We start from the raw sequence: 15594 nt of genomic DNA, 5'->3' as shown, positions 1-15594 counted from the left end.
TTATTTTGTTATATCCAAAATGCTTGTTTAAATTTGATACTGCTCCTTGATGGGAAAAAGTATTGTTTACGCTACACAATGGCTTAAAAAGTGTTATGGCGACTCCGGTTTATATAGTTCAGAAAAAAAATATTTAAAAAAGTCAATTATAGAAATAAAAAAAACACGTTTTTTTTTGTTAGGTTTGGGATATGTATTATAATTTTGCTTAAAAATATATTCTTAAAAGCGTAGCTTTACATTTGTATATGATATCTAAAACTTCTCCATAGAATTAATGAGATAGTTAATAAAGAGATATATATGATTTTGTACAAGTTGTAGCTTGTATAAGCAGATTGCACAAAAAAAAAAAAAAAAAAAAAAAAAAAAAAAAAGAAGAGATGAATGATGTTAAATGAAGGATTTACAGTACATGGGATGAGAATAATGAAATATAAATTGTCTAATTTTTTGCTATCTTAATACAAATGACTAAAATTCAAGTATTCTGAGGCACACTATAAGATTGAAATGCCGACAATTATATTACTCATAATTACATATCTTTCAAAAGGACTCATGGATTAGTACCTTATTCATATTCAAAATCTTAGTTCAGACTTGAAGAAATGAAAGAAACACTATCGATAGAAACAGATGAAGGTTTCAACAGTAAAGACTAATAGTAAAGTTTGAACCTATAATAATAATAAATCCGGCTAATGTGTCATGTAGAAAAATTACCGACTCACAAAATTTTGAGGTAAAATTACCCACGACCATATAAAATATGACCTGATTACAGTAAGGACACTCCAAGAATTAATCAATGTTACTCTCCATCGTTCATGACCACACGCATTAGGGATTACTTCAAGATTTAAATAACTGTGATATCAGCTAATATGATTTCCAAGAAAGGAAAATTTGTTTAAATTGGGGTGAGCTTACCCCTAAAAAATATTTAATTCATATATTTAAATTTATAATATTCACATCCTTAATTATTCCCAGTATATGATTTTTTTTGCACGCGTTTTAGGTCATATTTTATACAGCTGACATATAAATATACATATATATCCTCTCCTTATTTACTGCACCAGACAATTTTACAGAAAATAAGATACATAAGTTGAGTGCATTGAGTATCTGATAGGCGGTATATAGTGTTTTTTTCATGAATATTTTAAGATTATGCTTAATACGTCACAAAATTGAGCGTAATTTTTAATCCTTTTTTTTTATGAAAACAGAGTCTCTGATATACATTGTCTGTAAGTATCATAGAATGCTCTACAAGTTATTTAATTTCCAACAATAAAGGAGAACTGGTTATTTATTGAACGATATAAGGGGGTGTTCTTCAATTTCTAAAACGTTTACACTTTTGCAGAATAATAACCAATTATAGTTCTGCATTATCTACAATTTCTTGAGGGTGGCTAGTACACCAGTCGTTTGTTCTACTCAGTTTATGAATTTATAACCTCAAAGTCATCTTTTGATGCTCATTAATGTGTACTTGTGAAACTAAAATTATTAGCTTAAATTATTCAACTCTTTTTATTTTGTAAATATATAATCATCTTTGTTTGATCTAAAAGTTAAGTGAAGTTAGTCAGTTAAGTATTTGATAAGATATTAGTGGTTGAATGCATGAGTTTGTAAACAAGTTGGCTCGCACTAATTAATGTAACAAAAAAAGAAAAAAAATGCATTGCAAAAAGACTCCAAAAAGAAATGTATCATTCCCGTGATCTTAAATACCAATTTGCAGATTATTTTCAGTTATACTTATAAGTTTTAGTATATATTCTTGTTTCAATTACCGACAAATATTATTATTTTCTACTATTATTTGTTGAAGGTTAATACTGTTCCAATTTAATTGATCAGTTGGACAAGTTGGTCCTAAAGATCGCTAAGATTAAAATTGACATGGCAACTCAAATATCATTAGTTATATTTTTGAAGATGATGGCTTAAGTGACTTATTATTTTGAATCTTGCAAAAAAAAAAAAATTGATCTCGATATCACTTATAATTGCTGATTTATATGTCAGTACAGGAAATTTGCATTAACTAATCCCACTTGAACATCTCCTCCTATCTTTTTAAGTGTTATAAGATACATTTTTGGATTAATTTATTTATGACTCAGATAAGCAGGATTATTAGTCATCAAAATATTCTAATAATTTTGTAACAGGCATTAAAAAAATAATGAGATTTATGTTTTTTTTAAAGTCAATTCACACTAGGCAGTGCTTCAAGTTAATAAGTAAACAATTGAAATTACTATATAAACTCTTATCTATAATACTTACAAAAGTAGGTTTGCCAGGTGTTTCTAGGGACTTCTGAACTCTTCCGCTTTATATAAAACAAAAAATAAAGACCTGCAAAATTTTAATAATGATTCTCACTACATATATACTTATCTTTGTACACTTTATTTTTAGGAGATTATAAGGTTAAAAGAAGAAGTAATATTCAAACGCTGACAGTTGAACTGTCAATCGATTAACTTTCTTACTATTGTCAAAAATTCCTTGTCTTATTCTCTTATTTTTTTTGTTCTCCAAGGCTTATAATCTACTTACCTTACATACCAACATACAGTGCACATAATTTGTAGAATTTTACGGTCTTTATTTTTCGTTTTAAATGTAGTAGTCGCTTGTTAGTGATAAAATTCATTTTTTAGAAAAGTGCTATTGTTATCATGGCCTTGAAAGCAAAAAAAAAAAAATGTGCCAGATCTATCTCTTGAACCTTAAATACATAATAATAAAATATACAAATATATATTAAACATCCATTTTCTTCTTTTTTTAATTTGGTTTAGGTATCTAAATAAATTCCCCAAAATATGCTATTTTTAAATCGTCTTAAAGGTTACCACGTATTACTTATAAGCATTAGGAGCTAATGAATATGATTCATTTAGCTCAATTTTTTGTATTCTCCTCATTAGTTTTACTTTCAGGTAAAAAAAATTAATAAGTCCCCTTGGAGTACTCAACAAATAATATTTAACAATCAATCGTTCAATTGATTGTGTAGCCTTCGTGATATGGATTTTAGCATTCATAATTTTGATTAGAAATGCATTTATTTAGATAAAGGAATCATGAAAAAAAAAAAAGTAGGTATCACTCATCTAGAAATCTTAAAAATGTCAATATAAAAGCTTAAGGAAAATTTTACATCATATATTAAGGGGTATTCATAAACAACATCGGCATCTAGTGGGAGACAAATCCCTAAAAGGAAAATCAAATGGTACCATTTTCATAGTCTTATGGTCCAACAAAGCTTTACATCAAGTGATTAATATTTGACATATCCTACTAAAATAAGCTAGGATATTCGCTACCTGTTATATGATTTTGGAAGGAAAAAATGAATTACTATTATATTCGTATAGAGGACAGAAAACCTTTTATATTTAAATTAGCATTAGACCAGGGAAAACATTGTAATTATATTTAAATCAAAGATATTTATTTTATAATTTATTTTGAAAACAATTTATATAATAAATAGGCGGAAATGCTAACTTCAGACAAGTTAATAAATAATGTACAAAAAAAAAAAAAAAAAAAAGAGTACATTGTTTGTCCTTTACACAGATCCCTTTTTTATTTTATAACTAACTACATAGACACCATTATTTGATCCCTTTAATTAAATTAAAAACGTAAATGATGTAAAAAAAGTAAAAATTACATGCAATCATGGAGTAAAAGATATAATAACATATTTCTGGTATCATAAAAAAAAAAAAAAAAAAAAAAAACTCTTGTGGAAGAGGGGAAGGACTCATAAAAAGACAATTTCATTTGGAAAAGGGATAACCCAATAAAGGGAGGTCAGAAATAGCCTAGAAATTTCCGACATCGAATATTTGATGAATTGAATTGTAGTACTTGAGATTAAATTGAATCCTGAGTAAAAATAATTGGTACATAATAAAAAACAAACGAGAGTACTTCAATTGCCTTTGTTACACACATTCATGTAAAAAATAATTTTTATTAATATATAATTATGCTTATGTTTAAAAGTAACAATGTACTAAAAAGTTATAAATATTTTATAGAAAAATATTATTATGTAACTTAAAAATATTATTATATAACTTAAAAAAATTATTCAAAATTACAAAAAAAAAAAATGATACTAGAGGATTTTTTTTAAAACAATATTTTTACTCCTTATATTTAATATTCTTTAATATTTTATATTCTAAGATATATATACCCTTTTCACTATCAATTCTGTCACATCACCTTTCGGATAATATATGCTTTTTTAGTTTGTTCATACTCTATAAATAGGTGAATTTGAAGGCTACAATTGCACCATTGGAATAAAAATATCGGAGAGTAGGTTTTAAAAAATGAGACTCATCTTCTTAACAAACAATTTTGTACCATTACAAAGTTATGGAGCATATATATTTTAGAACAAAAATATTTGAACCCTAAATTTTATTGGCAAATTATGTAGAGTCATTCCAGTTTGCTGTGTACAGTCAAGAAACTCGTTGAGATAGTGTAGTACGCCATTTTTATCCATATCATTCACAACAGATTGATATATTCTTAAGTACTGATGTAGGCATTTTACTCAAAAATATTAATGGATTTTATCAACTACTTGATTTCTTTTACTAGAATTTCTCCTTCTTGTTAAATTTTCTTTGTAGCTCTGAGGAAAAATGGTTGATACTCTTTTTTGACGTTTTTTCGGAAAAATAACACTTATTTCCACAATCTAACTTTATCATCCCCCCGTGGACATCTATACACATCTCTTTCTTCTCTTTTTAAAAAAAATATGACGCTCTAAACTGGATGCTGCATTGTTATTCCTTAGATCAAATAGTCACGGACCTCTAAAATATTAAGCATACTCTGAAAAATGAGTTTTCGACAAACATCCATGCATACATAATTTAGCATACGTGATCTTTACGGTGTCAATGCTACTTAAATATGCTGATTGGATCAATAAGACCGTGCTTTCTTGAAGATAGATTCTTTTAAATTATTAGAGTTAGACTTACAGCAAGGATACAATACATATGATATTGGTGTCGTGAGGATATATCCTCTTCCTCCCCCCTTTCCATTTCACTCCTTACGTTCATTTAAAAAACGAATAATCTAACCTCATATCGGTTTGCCGGAAAAGGGCGGAAGAATAACTATTTGTCCCTTTTTGTTTTTTCAAGCTTTAAAATAAATATACCTATACATATATTACATGCCTTTTTAGAAACCCATTTACCTACTCTCCCTCAAATTTATTCTGTCCTTATTTCTCTACTCGGTGTCCAGTATTTTCACTTTAAACTATTGATCATTTTCACTTAAACCATTTTTGTCTTAAATCCTTTTTGCCACAAGGATATTCTGCCTTAATATATTAATATATCATATTAATATGTCGTTATTGTTGATTTTTATTGAAATTGATATTTCCTTTGAATTTTTTAATGAAAATATGTTATGATTATTACCATAAAAAGTTGTAAATAGTTTTTGTTTATTGGAATAATTATGCTCAAAAATTTCAAATCTTACTATCAAATCTCACTATGTAATTAGCTTGAACCAGAAACAAAATAGCTAATATATAATTAATAATAAAAATAAAACAAATACAACAGCCATTCGAATGGAAGAAGTGTTAATCATTTCTAGAGTCTATGTTATCAATTATAATCATTCAAGATGATGGATTATTATTACAAACAAGCATAATATGAGGTAGAAGTAGTAATTTACTCTTCGTTACTCTTCAGGATGTGTCAGAAGAAGAGGTGGATGGCTATTAATTATGACCCAACTTTTGGGTGTCTCTGTGAATCCTCTCAGTGGTTAATCTCACACGAGCCAACTACCTTTTCTTCCGACACATTCTGGATCCTAACGAAGTGGAAACCGTTCCATATTTTTAAAGTAATAAATATTACACATTTTGATTTAAAATTCAAAGGGAACATCAATTTCAACAATAACAAAAAATAAGTACGTATAAATCTTATTTATATTATAGGAAAATGTCCTAATGCAAATGATTTAAGGTGAAATGTTATGAGGCAAAAGTACCTAACGCCTTTCTACATACAGGGGAGTGCGAAGAAATAATACAAACCCGAATAAATTTAGACCCTTAAAAACTATTTTTTATTTTTTTTACGGAAGCCTTTCTACTTTATTTAGAAATAGATTGCATGCTTTCGTTCTATAAAATATTATTCAAGACCTAATGACATGATTTGTAATTAGCAAATAATTAATGACTAAATTTGTTAACCCAAAAACAAACAAATTAAAAGGCATGCATTTAAGCAATCTATGGATCAAATTATCATTTCTCAAAACCCAAATGTTTTTATTCTATGTATAAAAACCAAATAATCCCAGCATATGTAGAAAGACAAAATGAATTTAGCTGAAATAAGATGTACATTTATAAAGCTACAACATATTTATTAATTACAATTATTTCCCGAGATATCAGGAGTTCTCAGGATTTATACCAATGAGAAATTTCCAAAAAATGTCACATTTAATTATTTTATAATATCAGCTTAATTTATTTAATCAAAAATTTAATACATATTGAAGATTCATTTGAGACAAGTTTTTGCTTTTTTCCACAAAATATGAAATAAATTAAATATATCTCACAGTATTGAACTGGCCATAGGTGGGTACACTCCATTAAAAGGGCCTTGTTAGAATCTCCCACTTCCTTCTTGGATGGTCTTCTTAAGTACAAAATAATCTTTCAGCTTTGATGATACATAAAATTATTGGTTATAGACAACAGCTCGCTGAGATAAAAGTTATATATATATATATCAGAAGAATGTTTACCGAATCATCACTGCCGATGATTGAAAATGTTTTAAAGAGGAAAAACATACAATGAACAAAAGAAAAAGTAAGTAATAGATTTCAGATTCCTTTACTTACTCCTCCTGAATGTAATTAATGATACCCTGTCAGATTTCTAAACAAATAACAATATACTTTTCTACTTTTGCAGGAAAAGAAAAAAGAAACAACATCGCACCTATATAATATGAATTTAAAACACTACGCCCAGAGTAATTTTAGAAAGACATTAGAAAGGGAGGATATTTCTATTCTCATATTAGACAGTAAGTTAAACCAGCTTGTAGTTGTCGTAAAAAAGCAGGATTGTTCATTGTATGCGATCAAAACAAGGAAAATGGAAATTGTAACATCTATTATAAAAACGTTAATGAACTAAGATTTTCGTTTGTTTTGCTTTTTTTCAATCATTTAGTTGTTTGTGAATAATTTATCTGATTTATCAAAAAATCTTTTGTATTTTAGATAGTTTTACTGTTGACATATTATTATTATTTGACTACCACGATAAATTCATACTTGTTAAAAAATAATAGTATTTATTATTTCCTTACTCATTCTGGAATATATCAATTGTTTCCCTGGGCTCTTACCTAAGAAATGTTTCCCTGGAAGACAAGTCTTTCGCTCCTTCGTTTTTATTATTATTAACTTTTTCGTTTTCCTTTTAGAAGAACTCATGGACTATGGCTATATTGATAAATGATAATACATTCAAATAACTATTAATCAGATAATGATGTATATTTCAGCTTATGAGATCGGAAACTAATATATGAACAGGTTTATAAATATATCTATAACTATCAAAGCATTACTTTTTTAACTAACATTATATGTGTAAATGTGAGCGCTGTAGAGATTAAATTACTCATCATTAATCACAACCTATTAATTTTTCACCCTAAACTTTTATTTATTATTTCTTCATTCTTAAAGACAGAACAGATATGAATTGATATAAGAATTATTGTACTGAGTAGTTACGTGTGAGTGTGCTCATGAAAAACAGAGTGTAACACTGAGAATGGGCATGTAGAGTCTTCTTCTATATTATTAAAGCTAAATTTGTCTTTCCGCCGACACCTAATTACTCAAAGAAATGCCGGTTACTACCGCTAGTACCCAGTATATCCATTTGAAGTTGAGTATAAAACGACAACGGATTATCAAGACCATACTTATAACTTGCTAAACATATGTATTTGAAGAATACTGTTAGTTTGAGTGCTGGTTGTGAAGTGTATACAATGGGTGTTGCTAGATTTCATCTTATCTTGTGGGGGGGGGGCTTTGAACTAAAAAAAATTCAACACCGTAATAAAATAACTTATACAAATAGGCGTATTTCTTTAAATATATATATATATATATTCAGGGTAAGGCAGCAAAACGTGGACTCTGTTAATTAATGTTTATTTTCTCATTATTTTGAAAGGGTAATGTATTTATTTTTTGATATTCTGTTTCCGTCATTCTATTTACATAAACTAGTTTTACTAATCATTTAGTCTTTTCATCATCATGAGCGAGCTATCAGCAATCAGATCTCCTAGATGCTCGAGTTGATGTGATGAAAATTACGGATATTGTTAAGTATTCTAGAAGGCTGGTTTTTAAGTTGACCAGGATAAAAAAATGGAGAATACCTCTCCAGGATGTAAAGAAGTGGAGGGCATAACCTAAAGAGGGATAAAAAGTGCTTTTTAAAGAGGAGAAGAATATAAAGGAGGATCCCACTAAGTCCATGAATCACCTCGCCAACAACTTCTCTCTGGCTCATCAGGAGGGCTATAAAGTAGAACTTGGGATTATTTTATTTCACAAGGATCCCATGCCACCTTCTGGCAGAGGGTGAGAGGTGAATGCAAATCCTCACTTAGATAAAAGCAAATGCGCCAATTGTAAAAATTCTATCGAACAAGAAAATTTTCAAGTTCATCAATTCCACAACTACTGGAACGACCGTTGGCATGTGGAAATAAAAGAGGGTTCTATGGGCTTTACTACACCAAATATCTGGCCCAAACAATGGTCCTCGGAGTTGTGGCCTTTGATGGAAAGAAGATGCCTCCGTTATTTGTCAAGGCTGGACAGAAAATCGACCAGGATGCCTGTTATAAGGTACTTAGGTACACCATCTTTCCATGGCTGAAGACCAACTACCCGGAGGATAACTACGCGTGGACTCAGGATGGCTCCCCCTCTCACCAGTCCACCAAGTGCCAAAAGTTATGTGCCGATAACATGGTTCGACTCTGTTCCAAAGAGATATGGCTACCTTTCCTATTGGATTTCACCCCTCTGGACTTTTTTAAATGGTCACTTTGGAGAGATAAACTAATAGGACTTCAAACCCAAATGTGGACTCACTGAAGTTCTCCATAGTAGCTGCATGGGGAAGAAAAAAAAAGAATAACTTCCGTCAGAGGAGTTTGTCATCAACTCTTGCATGGCCTTCAGGTGAGGTGTAAAGGCTGTGATTGATAAGGAATGTTGCCATATTGAGTGAAAAAAGTTTTGCTAAAACTTTGTCTACATGTTTTGTAAAAATTATTTTTTTGCCTATTATTGAAAATATACATTTAATAATGTATTTCTAATCCATCTCTCGAGTACAGGTTTCGCTGCCCTACCTATGTTAACATTTTTGGAGATGCCTCAAAAACTTTTTTGGAGGGTTGAGCCCCATGTCCCCCAAATGGTGCTAGGGACGTTACATTATGGTCATGCCTTAGAATATTAAAAACATAAATGTATTTTGTTGATACCATAAAATTGAAACCCCATATTGTTGATGCATATTACATTAGCGCCATTAGCTTTTGAAAAGAAAAAATAACTTGTTCGATTTAAAATATATTGAATATATATTATGTACAACTTACATACATACTTTAACATATTTATGCAGATTAACATTTTAATGATAAATGTATTGGAGTATGTATTTTACTTCCGAAGGCCTTTCATAATTTTTTTTTCTAATGGAAACGTATTTTCATTCGAATATGGCTTTTTAAAAATAAAAAATATGGTATTAACTCAATTTCCATGATGTTACTTTATAAAATGTATTAAAGTTTGCATTAAAATAATATTTGTTTCGTGAATGCTGTAAAGTACATATGTACATACACGTAAGTAAGTAATCTCTGACTTGACTCTCTAGTGTAGTGTTTTACTCCTATAATAGAGGGGGTAAATATGTTCAAATCTTTGAATCAGGAGATACAAAGTGAGAATAATGTTGTAGTAGTTTTTGTAGTTTCTACATGAATACATGTTTTTTATTTTCAAAAATCCTAATCAATATTCTTGAAGAGAGAAGATCAAGTAAAAAATAATCACAAGTTACGTAAAACACTGAGGATTTGTTACGGAGATATAAGTGGAGTTAGTTGTTGGACTCGGAGTAGAATTAAGAATCGACAAAAGTGTAATTCCTGCCCATTATCATTGCTAGTTATGGAGTGGGGTTTGTGTAAATATCCTTAATCTCAGAGTTACTGGCAGCTAATGGAATACAACATCATAATAGCCATTCCCCTTTCCTCCCAAATTATGAGGGTCACCAAGTTATTTTTTTCCAACATATTGACCGATAATATTGTTTTTATATTTGGATTTTACATAAGATACATAGTGAAAATACATAATAGTCATCATTTTTTATACCACGCCAGGCATACTTGACGATTCTTTTAAAAAGGTATACATAGTTTTGATATCTTACATAAGATTTAAAAAAATCTAAAATGTTATGAAGAAATGCATTACTGAAAACATAAATAAAAAATAGAGTTGAAAATTGAAAACTTATTTTGTTTACATAACAAAAGTGTCCGAGCGATATTGAGACATACTGTATGCTTAGACAGTGAAGTAAATTCTATAAATCCATACGTGCTTTAAAATTTCATTCTGCATAATTTGTTTGTTATATGTTTTTAAAACCCTGCATATTGTTAAATATGAAAATATCATGTTTCCTAGTAGGTATAGACATTTTGGGACAAATATTTTTAAATATGTATTCATATTGTTGTATCTTTATATTTGAAGGCTTGTCTCAAGACATTGGTTGAACTTCTCAAGTTTTTTATGTTTCTATGTTATCATTGTATGCCTTCGATATTAATTTAACTTTGTCAGAATTAATTTATAATTGAAAAACAGGTTCAATAATTTCACTGTATGTGTGGGGTCAAACGAGTATATACGACTTTTTTGTGTATAACTAAAAAAAATGATACCATTTGACTATCTTTATCTGAATACTCATACCTACATTTTGATGCAAAAGTTAATTATTTTTGATCTTATCATTGTTATTTTTATAATATGAAGAATTTCCAATGTTGTATTTACTTTACACTAGCAGTAGTAACCAGGATTACCCACAGTTATGTGGCGCCGGCAAACATACAAACTTTGTTTTATTAATATAGAAGATAACTCTTCAAGAAATCCTCAGCGATACTCGTCTATTTTCATAAACACACTCACACATAGTAATCAATACTTAGATATTTTCTCCTCAAGAATGACAAAATAATATTAACAGTTTCATCTTTTTTTTAAATGACGTGATGAGCCAGAGAGTATTGTAATCTAGAGACTAAAGTATTCCCTGGCTGAGCTTAAGCTACAAACGTTTCCTGGTTAACATAATCTAAAGTCAAACTCATTATAATTTAAAAAAAAATATATATAATACACTTCCCTTCTCTTTTCTTTTTAATATAAGCTTTAGCTAGTCTCTGGCTCATATTTTAAACTATGGAGTTGTATAAAATATGAGTTGATCACAACTTTTACAAGATTTCATTCATGTTTAAATACCGTTTTTGTACAGCTCAATACGTGTACTCCTTTTTTTTTCTTTTTTAATTTAACGCGCACGTTCGATAGTTGACTCATTTCATGGGTCAACTATCTAGGGAGTCCTAAAATACATTTCAAAATGATTTTCCTCAAAAGATACACATATGCACAAGTATACAAACTTTGTTTTATTATTATAACAAAGCTAAACAATATCTTAATATAGGGAGGAAGAGATAGGGTGTATGTAATAAACAGAGTAAGGAAATTTAAATTTTTTCAAATTTAAAAGGGCTTGAGAAGTCGTAAGAATTTGCCTTTAATGTCTACAACTTTTCAATATCGTTTTTTCTAAGTAGATAGCACAACATCTTTCGGTGCAGACAATGTAAGAGATTACCCTAAAAGCGGAACACCCTTGCATATACATGAAACAAATACAATCTTTGTAGTATAGTAAAATGAAATGACTCTTTCACATATGTAAATACTTATTTTCAATTTATTTAGCTTGATAGAGATTTATTTCAAGAATTGATAGAACTATTACTGATGGAAGTCTTTTTTCTCATGTATTTTTTATAAGTATATATTTTATTGTCATAAATATTAGAGTGGATTTTCCCGTGCGTTGCCCAAGACATTAAGAAATTAATTCTGAACTCATCTGCTTCATAAAAAATAAAATAACCACAGTAAAATTTTAAGAAAATATTCTCTCTGCATATTGCCATTTATTTGTTTCTACACTTTTTCTCGATGGTTTTTATAAGGCTTCCAGAAGAATATATATATATAATATATTTCTATAAAAATTTGTCTTAAAGGCTCAAAGACAAAAGTAACCGGCAATCATAGGTACAAACATATGCATACAAACATGCAGGGAGAATAATTCTTAAAATTTACGGTCTTTATTTCGTTATTTATGTATAAGTCGTTTGGTATCAAAAAGTTCGTTTTTAGAAAAATACTATTTTAAGGCCACTATGGGTTGAAAACTATAAATGTAACCAGATTCATCTCTTGAGCCTTAAAAAATTACATGAAATGTTTTAGGAAAATCCATTCATTGGTTTGGCTCTGATTCCTGGACACACAAAACACATCCACACATACATTTGCATTTAATATCACAGCTTGTAATGGATAAGGTAAGTGATTCAACCCCTTCAAGATTCAGAAATTGAAGAAATTACGATGAGGTAATTTGTATGAACTTTTGATTTGTATTCTTTATCAAAATAAGTTTGATGTTTTTTAGAATAAACAATGCACAGAGAAAGTGTATGTAGTACGTACAAAAAGTATATCTAAATAAGATAATCTAATCAAAATCTTACAAAAGCCTAAGAAAAAAAAGTTTTGACACATTTTATGTCTATTTATAAATTTTTACAAAAAAAAGTGGGAACAAACTTGAAAAAGTTTTTATGTAGTACATTAATAAATTGCCATGAGCTTTGTTTTCCTAACCTTTTATGATATTATATTCAAATTATTTGTTTTATAATTTTTGCAGATAATTTTCTGCTTTTTTTTTGTTAATTATTGAGACTGAGATAGTGGACACAGTAAGGAAATGTGATGTTACCTATTATTTTTTTTTCACAAGGGCTCCAAATGCGTAAAAAATGGATTTTTAGCAATAAAATAAAATAAATATTAAAGAATAGAATTACGTGAGGCGGAAGATAATTAGCCATATCTAAACAGTCTCCGTTGTTATCCACAGCTCCAATAGAACCATGATGTGTCTCACGTGGATTTGTTGAGACAATTTGGAGCTCTTTATCATCTGAGCTAAAGCTTCCATCAATGGACACACCATTCATATTCCTTTTTCTGTTCCGTATAACCCCTCCAAGACCGGGAGTCGTATCTACGGTTCTTCTAAGCATTCCTGAGTTTTCTCTTGCCATTTCTTGGTCATACTCTTGTCGTTTATTCTTGTTTGAAATCGATTTTTGAAGTATGAAGGCATATTCTGCAAGGGCTCCAAAAACCATACTGATACAGGCTAGAAGCCATATCTCCAAGGCTGTCACTTGACTTGCAACAGGAATACGTGCGCTATATAAAATAGAAGAAAACAGGATTTAATTAGTTCAAAGTACATTAAATAGTATTTCATGAAGTTGAATAATTACTTTAGCGTGTATTTTATATATTTATTTTCACTCTTACATACCCTGAATGTCGTAATATTAGGTATATGCAGTGGGGGGTGGGCATTAAGGGCCGTACTATGCCCAAGAAATATAAATGTAAACGTAACTTAACTTAAGTTTTATTGAACTAAAATTGCAGAAAAGTGATCACATTCTAAATTATGTAGCTTAACAATCGTTTATTTTTGAATGTACCTCAAGACCTGCAACTTTTTGTGAACTAAATGTGCATAGGTCAAACGAAGTAATTGTCATACTATAATGTTTATTTATACTTAGTCCGTGCGATGCACGTCGATGGTAGGATTTTTCTCTGGATAAGGAAGGGAGGAAGGATGTGAATGTTTGTTCCAAATTTCTGACTGACATCTCATTTTTTCGACTCTAATATGAAATTACTTTTTTTGTGGTTGGAAAATAGGAGTTTTTGGTCAAGCCTTCATTGAATCCCTTTCAAACATTTAAAAGAAAATTAAAAAGAGTCAAAAACTACAGTAAATTTCTTGCACATCAATCAATCTATGGATAATTAATTAACGAAATAGTAATCAAAACTTAGAGAAAATGAAAGTGAAAGGTTACTCCAAATCACAAAGGACATGATTATCTTTTGGTCGGAAAAATAATGGAATGAGTAGTAAAATAATGGTGTGCTTTTATGACAGGCATGCACTTAGATATTAGAGACGACACATTCCACATAATTTTATCCCGGGGGGAGGGTGATATTGTATATCAGCGTTTCCTAAAGTGGGCGATACCGTCCCCTTGGGGGCGGTACTTTGATCTAGGGGGGCGGTAATGGGAAAAGGGGTGATTGGGGGGGGGTGGTAGAGCAAAAAACAACAACGGTGATTACATATTATTACATAAAACAAACAAATTGATCTACAAAAATAAAGAAATATGACTACAAAATAGCAGGAATGAATATCTTGAATATTATCCGGTTAATACGATAAAAATACGTTATCGAGATTGTACAAATGTACTTCATTATTGGCGCCTTTATATTTTGCTCTATACTCAGTTTACTCTTACTCTCAAATGCAAACAGACTACTTAGAATAAATACTTATAATTTTCTTAAAAACGTGAAACTACGGAAAAGTAAGATCCAAAAACTACAACCCAAATTCCACATTCTAAAACTTCAAGCAAGGACGTCAAGTAATTATAAAACTGTATTAAGATTTTTTTTTTGCATCAATTAGCTTTTATTTCTTTAACTATTTGGACCATAGACAAATCTTGATCTACATTTCTGCTGTTAAACACATGGCTGTAGTTGAGAATAGTTTGACAAGAAAATACAGTTACAGTATTAACCAGTTAACCAGCCCAGTAGGGAGTTATTTTTTTTCTTCCTTTTTGGATATTGTTTTGCTCAATACTAAACTGCCATCAAAAATAACTTGTCTCTATATATTTATTTCTCAATTATTTGGACCATAAGACCTTGAGATTTATACATCTTCTTACTGCAGCAACATTTCAAACTCACATAACTTACTCATTTGAAAATTCCCGAAGCGATGTTTCCGTAAAAACTTTCTAAATTTTTTCACCCATTTCCAACCCTAAATGACAATAGTTATAGTCGTATCTTATATATTTTTCCAGAATAAAGAATGGCAACCCATCAACAAGCAAAAAAGAAGTGTAGGCAGTATAGCGTAGAATATTTGAAATA

At 29.6% G+C, this 15594-nt stretch overlaps 1 protein-coding gene across 1 annotated transcript in view; it reads right to left on the bottom strand.

Annotated features, from left to right (window-relative positions):
- Window positions 1-15594, bottom strand: part of LOC121114483 (gamma-aminobutyric acid receptor subunit pi) — a 178096-nt gene that overhangs the window by 5167 nt on the left and 157335 nt on the right. Inside the window, exon 9 of the mRNA XM_040708457.2 lies at window positions 13413-13803. Coding sequence (XP_040564391.1) covers window positions 13413-13803 — 391 coding nt within the window. The remainder of the gene's footprint in view (window positions 1-13412; window positions 13804-15594) is intronic.

The sequence above is a fragment of the Lepeophtheirus salmonis genome, chromosome 3 (assembly GCF_016086655.4).
Source record: "Lepeophtheirus salmonis chromosome 3, UVic_Lsal_1.4, whole genome shotgun sequence".
NCBI lineage: Eukaryota > Metazoa > Arthropoda > Copepoda > Siphonostomatoida > Caligidae > Lepeophtheirus > Lepeophtheirus salmonis.
This window is presented reverse-complemented; position numbering and strand designations above follow the sequence as displayed.